The 12114-nt window shown below is 37.5% G+C and overlaps 2 protein-coding genes across 7 annotated transcripts; one reads left to right on the forward strand and one right to left on the reverse strand.

Moving 5' to 3' along the window:
* Window positions 1–324: 324 nt before the first annotated feature.
* ddi2 (DNA-damage inducible protein 2) lies at window positions 325–10926 on the reverse strand. Of its 6 annotated transcripts, none has more exons than XM_077726686.1 (10): window positions 10743–10926; window positions 7107–7280; window positions 6106–6235; window positions 5650–5961; window positions 5063–5189; window positions 4844–4971; window positions 4500–4628; window positions 4011–4114; window positions 3732–3924; window positions 325–2412 (listed from the first exon to the last, which is right to left on the reverse strand). In XM_077726686.1, exons 2-10 carry the CDS (start codon window positions 7242–7244, stop codon window positions 1556–1558), a joined length of 2118 nt encoding a protein of 705 aa, XP_077582812.1. In that variant the 5' UTR covers window positions 7245–7280; window positions 10743–10926; the 3' UTR covers window positions 325–1555. The 6 variants fall into 6 exon arrangements, with proteins under 6 accessions (XP_077582812.1, XP_077582811.1, XP_077582809.1 ...); XM_077726685.1 differs by lacking the exon at window positions 10743–10926 and adding an exon at window positions 7523–7665; XM_077726683.1 differs by lacking the exon at window positions 10743–10926 and adding an exon at window positions 7440–7538.
* Window positions 8316–11717, forward strand: arl8ba (ADP-ribosylation factor-like 8Ba). The gene is made up of 7 exons (XM_077726688.1): window positions 8316–8546; window positions 9903–9983; window positions 10056–10129; window positions 10279–10372; window positions 10778–10845; window positions 10903–10973; window positions 11042–11717. Exons 1-7 carry the CDS (start codon window positions 8424–8426, stop codon window positions 11089–11091), a joined length of 561 nt encoding a protein of 186 aa, XP_077582814.1. The 5' UTR covers window positions 8316–8423; the 3' UTR covers window positions 11092–11717.
* Window positions 11718–12114: the final 397 nt, after the last annotated feature.

Genomic DNA, 12114 nt, shown 5'->3' on the forward strand with positions numbered 1-12114 from the left:
ATCAGCAAACATACAGCAGGTGTGTTAAGCCCCACCCCTTTTTGAAAATCCCTTACAAGGCAATTCTTTTAGTTTGTCATTTCAAAATAATCCACTTATATAGTAATACTTTTTTCAAATAAGTATAAATTATAGTTATATAGTATTTAAATACATATGTAAATATTGAAATATTTATTAAATGAATAAAAGCAGAATGAAGGAAAATAAGTAAAATTTGTGCTTTTTTAAGGATTTTGTGCTAAAACTTTTAACTCATTTCATACATTAAGTCTAAAAAAATTACTATAGCCATGTTTTAGGTAATAATTTTTGCACGCATAGTACAAATATGAATCCCATTTTATTCTGCCATTTAAAATCTCATAAAAGAAACGAGTAAAATAAATCATCAAAATTATTGTCTGCCAGATGACCAGAATAAAGTCATGTGATACAAGATAACGGATCATTTTTAAGCCATTTTCACAAAAAAAGTGAAAATAAAACAAAAAAAGTAGACACACCAACCTTGATTTCACAATCATGAAAAAATGGCAAACATACGTACAACCAAAAATCACCTACCTGAAATTGGATTATTCTGTCTGATGTTCTCTCACTCATTTTTGATTTTTTTTGGTACATAAACTCGCTCAATTTGCAGAATTGTGGCAACTTTTAGAGAGAATCAATCTATTGATACTCTGTCAATTTTAACTCTTGATAAACATACATTAGAAAAAATAACAATGGCCAATTAGAACTAACTATGACAGTACGGCGTCAGATGACCATGAAAAAAAAACATTTTATATAAAAGCAGGCTAAACACACTCAAATTTTTGTCCAATTTGATAATTTTTCCCATTAAAATTGCAATTTTTCCTGTAAAGAAAGAAGATACCCACCTTGTGGACTTACTTTGTGTGGCTCCAGTTTTTTTTTAACTAGTTCTACAATGTCTTCTGTGTCTTATGTCTGTTTTGCAACTGCAACCAAGATATTTCCCAAACACAGGATGAAATAAACTTTGAATTTAATATAATCTAATCTAAGAAAGAGTGATTGTTCCATATTACGACTCAGGGTACGACTAGCATACTTTAATGCTAAAATCGGGCCATATTTGAACTTTTTAGTTTTAGATTAAAGAAGAAAATGTCCTATTGTTAGCCTCTTATCATCATGGTAATTTTATGTTACTGCACTTGACCAATCAACTGCTTTTAAATATCGTGTCATGTGACACCTCAATCTGGAAAATCAGCCTGGGCTAAAAAAAAATCTGTGTATTTTTCCTGCATGCGAAAAACAAAAAGCAAATGATATTCAACGGTTTAACATTAAATGATATGTTGGGATGACCAGAAATGTCAATCAATGGATTTTGTAGTAGAAAAAACCCTAAAACCAACGAGATGTTGGTTCGAGACTTCGCCAAGTTAAAAAAACGAACAAAAAAAGATGACCAGTACTGTAATGACAGCATATCCGTGTTAAGACACGTTCCCTGCAAGCGGCACGAGACGTTATAGGGGACAAGACCTTGCTGGGGGGGCGGGGCTTAGCGTCTTTAGTTGGGCACGGTAATACCACGAGCCAGGAGTGCCAGTAGGGCCAGCTCCACTACCCCATTGGCCTGTTCCAGAGCCTCTGTGGCATCACGAACAGAAAAACCCGCAGCCTGGATTCTCTGGATGTGTTCTGGCGGAAAGGGGACCGGTTGAGGGGTCTCAGAAGGGGTGCCGGGGACTTGAATGTCCGGGGTTTGTCCGTGCACACCCTCGGGGGGTTCCGGGTTGTAAATGCTAAGGTCTCTGGCTTCAGAAGGGGGTTCTGGTTGAGTCACTAACTCAGTTTCTTCAGTTTTTGCCGGCTCAGTCGTAGAGTCTTCTGTTTTTCCTCCCGAGGGTCTGTCAAATGTGTCGAGTTTGGCTTTGGCATCACTTGGATCAGCTCCAGGGGTCGCGGGGGTGCCGCAGTTGTTGGAAAGCAGCAGTTCGTGGAGCTCCAAGAGAGCGGCGGCCAAGGAAGGGATGCAGTCGGAGCCTTCCGGCTTATCCCGGATCGAAGGGTCCATTTCGACAGAGTCTGACGGATCAGTCGCCTCTTCTTCCATGGGTTGACTGTTTTCTAGTTCTGAAGGGGTTAGTATAGGGTTGATTTCGACCTGTGATGGTTCTGTAGTCTCAACATGGGGACCCTGGAGATCTTCAGTGGACTGATTGGGTTCTGGGGTTTCTTCTACAGAGATAGAATGATCTTCCAGAGAGGGAGGCTGATGGTGGTCTGGTTCTGACAGGATTTGGGTGGACTCTGAGGAAACCAAGTCAGGTTTTAGGGGATGGGCGCTTGAGAACTTTTGGTCTGAGGCTGAGGGTAGTGACAATGGCGGCGGTGGTGGTGAGGTAGTCTGTCCGTCTGCGGTGTCTTTTTGGGAGAGAACAGATGACATAAATCAAATTGTCAGATTTTGAAAGATTAATTGAAGCTACCAAGGAGGCATATAACTTTATGTTTTTATTATATTTTATGTTAGAGCCTCATTTAAATGTCTTATTTTGAAGGAGATAAGACACTTACTGACTTCAATTTCCCAAACAACTTTTGCATTTTGCTGAATCCTCCTTGGTAAAAAATTCAATGTTTTCCACACATGTTTTTATTCAATTTTTTTGCTGACAATTGCAAACCCAATGACATAAATTGAGTCCCTTTTTTGTCTACCTGCACTTTTCTTTACTGTTATTCATTAAAGACAAGCTACATGCAAACATACATTTAAAAAAACAATGATACCAGAACCTGTTCCAACAATGAAGCGAAAATAAAAACAATAGATAAACTAAACTGGAAAAAAAGCAATGGTCTTAAGCCTTGGGAGTTTCCTCAGTACCTGATTGTTTGGCCCCTCTCCATCTGTCTCCATTTGCATCAGTGTTGTCCTGCTCAGATGTTAAGATGCACACCACACACGTCATGCAGAAGGACGGAAAAAGTTAGCAGTGGCACACAGAACATGCAGCAACCAAATCACACTTAAAAGAAAATAAATACATCAATTACTGCATTAAATCAGCTATCACTATACTACAACCATGTTGTAAATAAACTATATATATTTTTTGTTTTATTCATGTTAATATGACAGGCATTTTGATCTTAGTAGGAATCAAAAGTTGCTCAGAACTATTTTGACTGGAAAAACTTATTTTGGTATTTTCTCGCATATAAGTCGCACCCTTAAAATTGTTGAATTTGACCATTTCTCTTGTATAAGTCGCCCCCTGATTCAAAAAATTGACCTCCATATTCATTGTTTTGGGTTTTATTTGTTTATCTATTCGGAAATAAATGACCAAATCGGTCACATTGACTCGCGTTATTACATTTCGTATCTGTTATTATGCAGTTTTGTGCATACTAAGTCTAATTTATGCTCATATAAGCCGCACCCCCGATTCAGTCATCTTTTTTTTAGCAACAAATATGGCGTATATACGAAAAAATAGTGTTTTTACTATATATTTACTACAATTATTATAAAATACAATACTAATTTATTAAATTTGTTGACCACTCTATGAAAAGGAATCCATCATGAAAAAAAATGATTTCCTAATCTAATATTAAGGCACAACATGATTATGAGACAGCATTCATGGTGTTTATGTGGCGCATGCATTTTTTGTTCTGACAAAGTCACACAAAAAAAAAACAATCCGTCGATAGCGTAAAAGCTGACATACCGCTTTCTTGTACGGATCGCTGAAGCGCCTCTGCGAGCTCTCTATCTGCTATCTCTTCAGGGCGGCTTTCCTCGCGCCCCTCGGGCCCGTACGCCAAGCGAGCACATTCAGGAAGCTCTGCCTCGGACAAGAATCGAGTCTCTGTACCCGTCGTGCCGATGACCAGGACACTTTTCTTCAGGTCGATTGCACACTACAAGCCAAAGAAGCCATCTTATTAACACTGCAGGTTTTTGAGTTTCCCTAAGATTACCAGTGGCAAGGACTGGTGGGTTGTACCTGGTGTCTCTTGAGCATGTCCAAGCCGAGGAGCATGTCCATGGGTTGGTCCTCCAAAATGGAGAAGGAGCAGGGAAGAAAATCCCCTTCAATCTGGACCTGAGCTGCACCGAAACATTAGTCAAATCAAGCACTTAGATAAGTTTGATTTATTTAATAAGGAGCAGGGAAGGACATATTAACGAACATATCTATATTCATGTTAATGGACATTTACCATATTTTCATGACTATAAGGCGCACCCTCAATGAATGACATTTTTCCATATATAAGGCGCACTGTATTATAAGGCGCACTGTCTATTTTGGAGAAAATTTAAGACTTTTAAGTGTGCCTTATAGTGGTGAAAATACGGTAATTGCTATTGACTTCCAGGTATGAAGCACTCACTACACAGTCACCTCTAGAGCCAGCCCTTGTTGATATGTTGATTTTTTTTTGCACCAAATATTGCATGGGGAGGAGCTTTCATTAAAAAAAATACCTACCCAAGTGAACCCTGCCGATGATTTTTTGCGTGCCCACTCCTTTGGCAATGCCTGCCCAGCGGCGGTCGACCAGTCGCATGATGTTACAGCGTTCTGCACAGGCTTGGCTCATAATAGTCATTTGGGCTCCTGGGAACAATAAATAGAAAATACTTCAAATTTTATATCTCTCCCTCCAAAGCTAAAGTAGAACTTGTTCAATTCTGAATAAACGGATCATTTAACATGGTAATCCAAAAGTGTAATACAGCAAAATTCCTGCCATGTTAAGTTATTTCAACTAAAAACTAAATATGTGACAAAATATGTATTTTTACAAGTTCAATCCACTACCAATTAATTACCTGAGTCCACAAAAGCTTTTACAGGATGTCCGTTGACTTTGCAGTTAATGTAAAGCATGACCACCTGCCCGAAGCTTTCTGGGGCCTCCTCCATTGCGATGGTCATATTTTCTTCAACGTTGTGCTGTCTGTTTTGTGTGTAGATTTAAGTGTTACAAAGAAGGAACACATTCTGCATAGTTTTTATTTTTTCTACTTGACAGTCAATAATGAGCTGACCTGATATCTTCCTCGATTTTTGCCTGTGCTTCCAAGTCAAAAGGATCCGCAGTCAGCAATCTGATTCGCTCTTGCTCCCGTTTGGCTCGATCTTGCTGTTGCTCCAACAGAACTTTGGTGAAACGCTCTGAAAATAGAACAACATAGTACAACAAGGCTTATTCGATCTTATTATATATTTTTAGATTTTACAAAATGATTTTTGAACTAAAAACAGAAAAAAATGATTAAAAAACAACAATTATTGATTCAAAAGGGGAAAAAAATCTGAACATTTAATATACATCTATACTCTTCATTTTAATTTGATCCTAAAACAGAAAATCGGCACTCATGATTTACTTTCCCGGGCCACAAAAAATGATGCGGAGGACCAGATTTGGCCCCCGGGCCGCCACTTTGACACCATGTGGCATACACAATTTAAAATGATCAAAAAACGCATAAAATACGAGAAATATGTATAAATTGACAGGTATGGGCTTTGTAATATTTGTCAAGGAACCTCAATTCTATGTATTATATACTACAAAAAAAGGGAAACTGTAAAAACATGCTAAATACGTTAGCATAGCTGTTGCGTCTACCTAGATCTCCACTTAGCAACGCTTCAGCGAGGGGTGGGTTTCTCTCCTTCAGGAGGGATAGCTCGTGTGGATTGGACAAGAGCATCTGTTGAAGTAAGGCGGGGTCATCAAGCCCCTGAGACCCCGAGGAGCCTTGAGGGGCCGGTGGCGTAGAGGGTTGCGAATTTCGCTGCGCTGGAGGCTGCTGAGGTGGTAGCGACTGTTGCGGTGGCGGCGCCGCTGGTTGCGGTGGCGGTCTGGGGGTACTGCGGGGAGGGGCCGAAGTTGACGTGCCTGGGACTGCGATGGAGCGAAAGTCGATACGGGGAAGACCTGTTGAGGCAAGAAAGATGGGGAAATTAGTGGAATAATATTATAAAATGAAGGGATTATATTTGCATTATTTTTATTGGTCTAAAAATTGGTATTGGTAAAATGTGTATCCTGAAAAAAATCTTATATTTGGGGTATTCCTACCTGGGAAGCCTGGCTGAGTGGATGGGGGTCTTCTGTCGGCTTGCCTGAGGACCACCACGTCGCCATCCTTTACACCGTATGTCCCCAAGGCACGTGTAGGATCTTTTAGGGGTTGCTCAACATAGGAGATCTTTAAAAATAATAAGGAAAAAATAGATATGAACCATAGAATGACCAACAACAACAGAAAAATAACACAAATGAGCTGAGGAAAATGTGTATATCTGTGGTTGCGCAATAGTCATTTAAATATAGTTACATAGTCAACATTAACATATTGAATAATATTATTTTAAACACAACTCCTTATTTATTGAGTTTTTTTCATGTCTGAGCCACTTATTGTGGTTGTTTAAATTTAGAATAATTTAATTAAATTGCCCCTAGGTATGAGTATGAGCTCTGATTGGCTGGCCACTAATTCAGGGAATCCCCTGCCTTTAGCCTGAAGTCAGCTGGGATAAACTCCAGCACCCCCCGCGGTCCTAGTGAGGATAAAACGGTTCAGAAAATGAGATGAGTTAATGATGCTTACCACTACATTACACATCACACCACCACCACCAGGGTGAAGTTCCCCTTCCAATGCTTCTATTGTACTTGTATAATGACAATAAAAGCATCCAATTCCACTTTAAAAAGGGAACTTCACCACTAGATGACTACAATGTTGACAGGATTACCTCCTGAGTCTAATTTAGCGCTAATTTAAGCAGCTGTTTCGCAATCAGCTTGAAACTGTGCCGTGATTATGTTGGCTGTTCAGCCTTTAGCAATCGCAAACAAACCCACGCTTACGCACGAAAATCCTATTCTATTCTTCGAAACAACGTGTTTTTACACCCACATAAATGACAACAACAGTAATATGTCTGCTAATTGCGCACACAAATTTCCCTCATTGTTTGGGTAAAAAAAATGCGTAAGCAAAACTATGATTCATGCTAGCAAAAGCAGGCTAATTAGCCACGAGCTAAGTTAGCTCTCTAGGTTTTCCTTACCTGAATTTCCCCCGCCGGGATCCCCGATTCGAGTTCACAAAGTGCCACAAAGTCTCTGAGTTCCAGTTCTGGGGACACATCGAGGGCGAATGTGGTTTCTGGGCGATCCCTCGGCGCGCAGTAAACGGTGACCAGCATTGCTTAATTTTGGACGCAGAATTGGTCGGCAAACCGCTGTAACATAAAGGCACTTACTGTATTTCCTTTATTCACACACAAGAACGCCGCATGCTCATGTTGGTTATGAGCCGCTATTTAGTTGCGCCTCACACTACTAACCAGTCCAAAAGAAAGTCTGATTTTAACCAGCGATGTTCAATATTTTGGATTTACTAGTAAGCATATGACGTGACCATAAATCATTCAAAAACTCCAACATCAAGAATTGTGCTCGTATTCGCCCAACGATGCCGTACCTCGATCAGTTGTTTTTTTACGACAGGTGGTAAGATGGAGCTGGGTGTCGTAAACACAGAAATCTTCTTTTCCTAGTTGATGCTGTTACCATGTAATAATGAGTTAACAGTTAAGCAAAATGCATTCACAGTACACATCGTATGTATTTTTTTAAATTGTAAATGTGATATTTTAAGAATAATTCATCAATGACGGAGCTTTGCGTCGTAAAAGGCGTAACACAGACATCTTGTGTTCCTACTAACATGGTGTTCCCACGTACAATATTGGTTTGACATTTAAACAACACGGTATTTATAGCCTACATAGTGTTTATATATTTTTTAATTGTACATTTTATATTTTAGGAATAATGTATATGTTAATCAATGTTTTCTACACTGCTGTCATTGTCAAATCTTAATCCAAATATTTACAACAATACATTATTAATATATATTTATCAATTAATTATTGTTATTGCAGAATTTTTATTTATTATTGCAGAATTTCGAGAATAAACACGATTTTGTGGTCGTTTTAGTAGGGTCGTTTTCGTTTCTGGTAACTTTGAACGAAAAAAAACTGGTGATTTTTCTAAATTGTATAATTTTATTCCATAAATACTAAATTAAATTTATATTAAAAAAATAGAAGAATACATTTTATTATTCCTTAGGTATAAGAGTTTATCATTTAAATCTAAAAAAAAGTGTCTGTAAAATATATCATTATTTTGTCATGTTGTTGGTTCTCTCCGCCTGCAGCGGCGCTGCCTCGCCCCTCTGCCCCAGTTTTGAGATCACATGACGGGCTGGCTGTCTCCAACATCACCCCTCCCTCCCTCCTCTCCAAAGCTGGAAAAGCCCAACCAAACATCTGACAGGGAGGGAAGAGGCTAAACACCATCGACTTCCCAAGATGCTGGCCCTAATAAACCGGCTTTTAGACTGGTTCAAGTCCCTTTTTTGGAAAGAGGAGATGGAGTTGACCCTAGTTGGTCTCCAGTATTCGGGGAAAACGACGTTCGTCAACGTAATCGCCGTAAGTCTCTATACCTGCCTGCTATGGCTAACTAGCCTAATGCTAAAAGCATTAGCGCTAATGATGGGAGAACGATGACTAGGAAAAAATACTGCTTTAATCAGCGTTTCTGTAGATACAAAAATGATCTAATATTAAGATACTGCGGTTCTATATCATAAAAAATGAACTTAATGAAGAAATTGTCTAGTTACTTGCTAGTTTAATACTTAGACTGGCTAGCATGCTAAAGCTAAAGTGTGTAGCTTTGATCTTATGACCGAGTACTGAGCTTTTCATCAATAATGTTCAAACTGCACATTTTTATTTGAATACACACAATTCTGATATAAATGGAAACGGAATGTGAATGGAATGTAACGTTAATGTGATCTCAAAATGATTAAATTATTATTGAAGTCATTGCAGGTTTTATTTGCAAATGAGAATCAAAACAATATTTTTGAGTTGTTAATATTTGGACTAAAGTGTCTTTTTTGGTGAAAGTACTGTATTACGTTTTAAAATATATATATACAATTTGAATATGGGAATCAAATCAGGTATTTTTAAGATTTCAAACAAATTGAAAAGTAATATTTTGGCATCAAGTTGTCACTAATGCCTTTTAACAAAATAATAGCTCATTAGCTTCAATTTATTTTTAAAGAAATAGTTTATATTAATCGTGAGGGTTAAGGGGAATAAAGTTGTCTATTCTAAAGAAAGTTTTAATGTTTAGAGAAAACACACATTGTTGAATAAAAATAATTGTAACGAAAATAAAGTTCCAATTTGTGACGTCATCTATTTTCAATAAAGTTATAATTTGATTTTCAAATTTATTTGCAACTTTTGCAAATAACAACTAATAAATTAGTAATAAATTAACTATTTATCTATATACATAAGTGTAACATCGCAATCACTTATTGTTTCCACTCCATTGTGGCCCATTTTTAATCTTATTTAGTATTTCTTGTATTTTGCTTCGTTCTACTCACATCCCTGCAAATTAAATGAACACTTTGCTACATACAAAAATGTGGCACCGCAAAGATTCAGTTCCACCAAACAAGCGGTTGTAGGACTTCCTCCAGTCATAAGACCGCTGCAATCATTTCCACTTATCCTTGTCAGGTGACTGTTTCTCGTCATGTGCTGTTATTTGTAGTTGTAATACATAAAGTGAACACTAGATATCGCACTTTCGTTCAATTATCTGAGGCAAGAAAACCAGTAACTTCCCAATATTAAACCAAATGGGATTCTAGGACATGCCTGCTTTATTTAATTAAAAGTCACCTACGATAGGCTTTAATTAAAGTGTAATTTTAATAATTATAATGCTTTAATCATGAAATTGTCTCCTTTCAGTCAGGCCATTTCAGTGAAGACATGATTCCCACTGTTGGATTTAATATGAGGAAAGTCACCAAAGGAAATGTCACTATTAAGGTTGGTTTTTCCTGCTTTTTTTAAATGAATGTATCTATTTTGCTGTATAAAATGAAGTTAAATTTTTCTCAGATTTGGGATATTGGAGGACAGCCACGGTTTCGGAGCATGTGGGAACGCTATTGTCGTGGAGTCAATGCCATTGTGTAAGTATTACGGTTACCCTGGGATGGCAAAAAATGACATTTAATGATGTTTACTACTATGAAATGAGCCGTAATCTTTTTGTGTTTGCACCTAAACTTGTCTGACTCGTTTTTCGACATTCCTCTTGCGCTCTACTCATTTTTTTTAGATACATGGTGGACGCAGCGGACCGAGATAAAGTAGAGGCATCGAGGAATGAGCTTCACAATCTTTTAGACAAGCCTCAGTTACAAGGAATCCCTGTGAGTATTTACTGTAATGTACTATATGCTTAAAAAATAGTATTTTTTCGCATATACGTCATATTTGTCGCTAAAAATGATGACTGAATTGCGGGTACGGCTTATATGCGCATAAATTAGACTTGACATGCACAAATGCTGGTTTGAATTTGTAAATCAGGGGCGTCTTATATGAGAAAAACTGTAAAATTCAACATTTTTTTTAGGCAATTTTAAGGGTACGGCTTATACGCGCATGCGGCTTATATGCGAGAAATTACAGTAATCCACACTGATTTATAAAATGTACGGCTATTCATACTTATAAACTACTCTTCCCACAATACAAAAATATTCAACACCATAATCAATAAAAAAAATCTGTTCATACCTGATTCAGTGTGTATCATTTCTCTCTCTCTATAGGTTCTGGTTCTGGGGAACAAGAGAGACCTTCCCACTGCTCTCGATGAAAAGCAGCTCATTGAGAAAATGTAAGTGCCCACTACAAGAGGGTGTCGATCTATATTCAACACTTTCTGTTTTTGTAGGAATTTGGCAGCCATTCAGGACAGAGATATTTGCTGCTACTCCGTTTCCTGCAAAGAAAAAGACAATATTGGTGAGTTTAGAAGTAGTATCACACTTAAAAAATGTTGACATCATTTCGTTATTGTGTTTTGCCTCCAGATATCACCCTCCAGTGGCTCATTCAGCATTCAAAATCCCGGAGGAGCTGAAAATGTCATAGGGGAAGAGATATTGACGCCAGCTGTTTGCCATGTTACATCAGATGTGTCTTTAATTCACCAGATGCACTCTTTTGCTTTTTTTGTTATTGTTTCCATTTGTAACATCACCACCTACAAACTCTTGGGAAATGCACTACCCCAAATGTAATTTACGATACCAAATGAATGACACGTAATTGGCATTATTTGTCCTTTGTGAACTTGTACGAAGTGGTTTCATAATCATGTGAACATTTGAATGGTCAAAAAAGCCTTTTTACTTATTATTTTTGCCGATTCATTTCACATCCATGTATATTATTTTCAATTATGCAGCCAAGCAAGTCTGTATAAATAGTATCTGGCTTGTATGATTTTTTAACAGACACCGCGCGTATGAATATATGATTTTATTTAAAGTCTGAATGATCAAAAATGGCGTCTGTGGCAGAGTTGTGTTGTAAAAAGTTAGCCTCCCTGCAATCCTTTTTGGGCTGCGAGAGTGGTGGACTTTAAAGTGCCTTGCGCAAACGTCTCGTGAAGAAACATGGCACGCAAGTTGTGTAGCCTCAAAGGGGGAAAAAAATTATCAATCACTTCAGTGTATTCAATTAAAAGCTTGCTTTTTAATATGAGCATTAGAGTGGTTTCTTTTTTTCTTTGAAATGCAGTCTATTTCAAAATTTATGTTTTGAGTAAAATGTATTACAACCAAATGATGATTATAGAGAAAACATTTTAAAATATTTTGATTATTTCACACAAAAAAATATGTTAGTGTAAATAAAACATTGTAGGTTTTGGAGAATAGGGGTTTAACTATAAAAGTGCAACATAAAGTACATTAATTCTGGGATTAATATATTCTAGAGGTGGTCTGATGGCGTTAGGGGTGGCTAGGGTGTGATTTGGCTTTAATGTTACTGTTTAACCTGTACATTTTTTATATTCTCTATTAAAAAAAAAGAAAATATTGCGCTTTTATTGCTAAAATACATCGAAGTCCACTTTAAGTACATCACGTAGAAAAAC

Source organism: Stigmatopora nigra, chromosome 10 (genome assembly GCF_051989575.1).
Source record: "Stigmatopora nigra isolate UIUO_SnigA chromosome 10, RoL_Snig_1.1, whole genome shotgun sequence".
NCBI lineage: Eukaryota > Metazoa > Chordata > Actinopteri > Syngnathiformes > Syngnathidae > Stigmatopora > Stigmatopora nigra.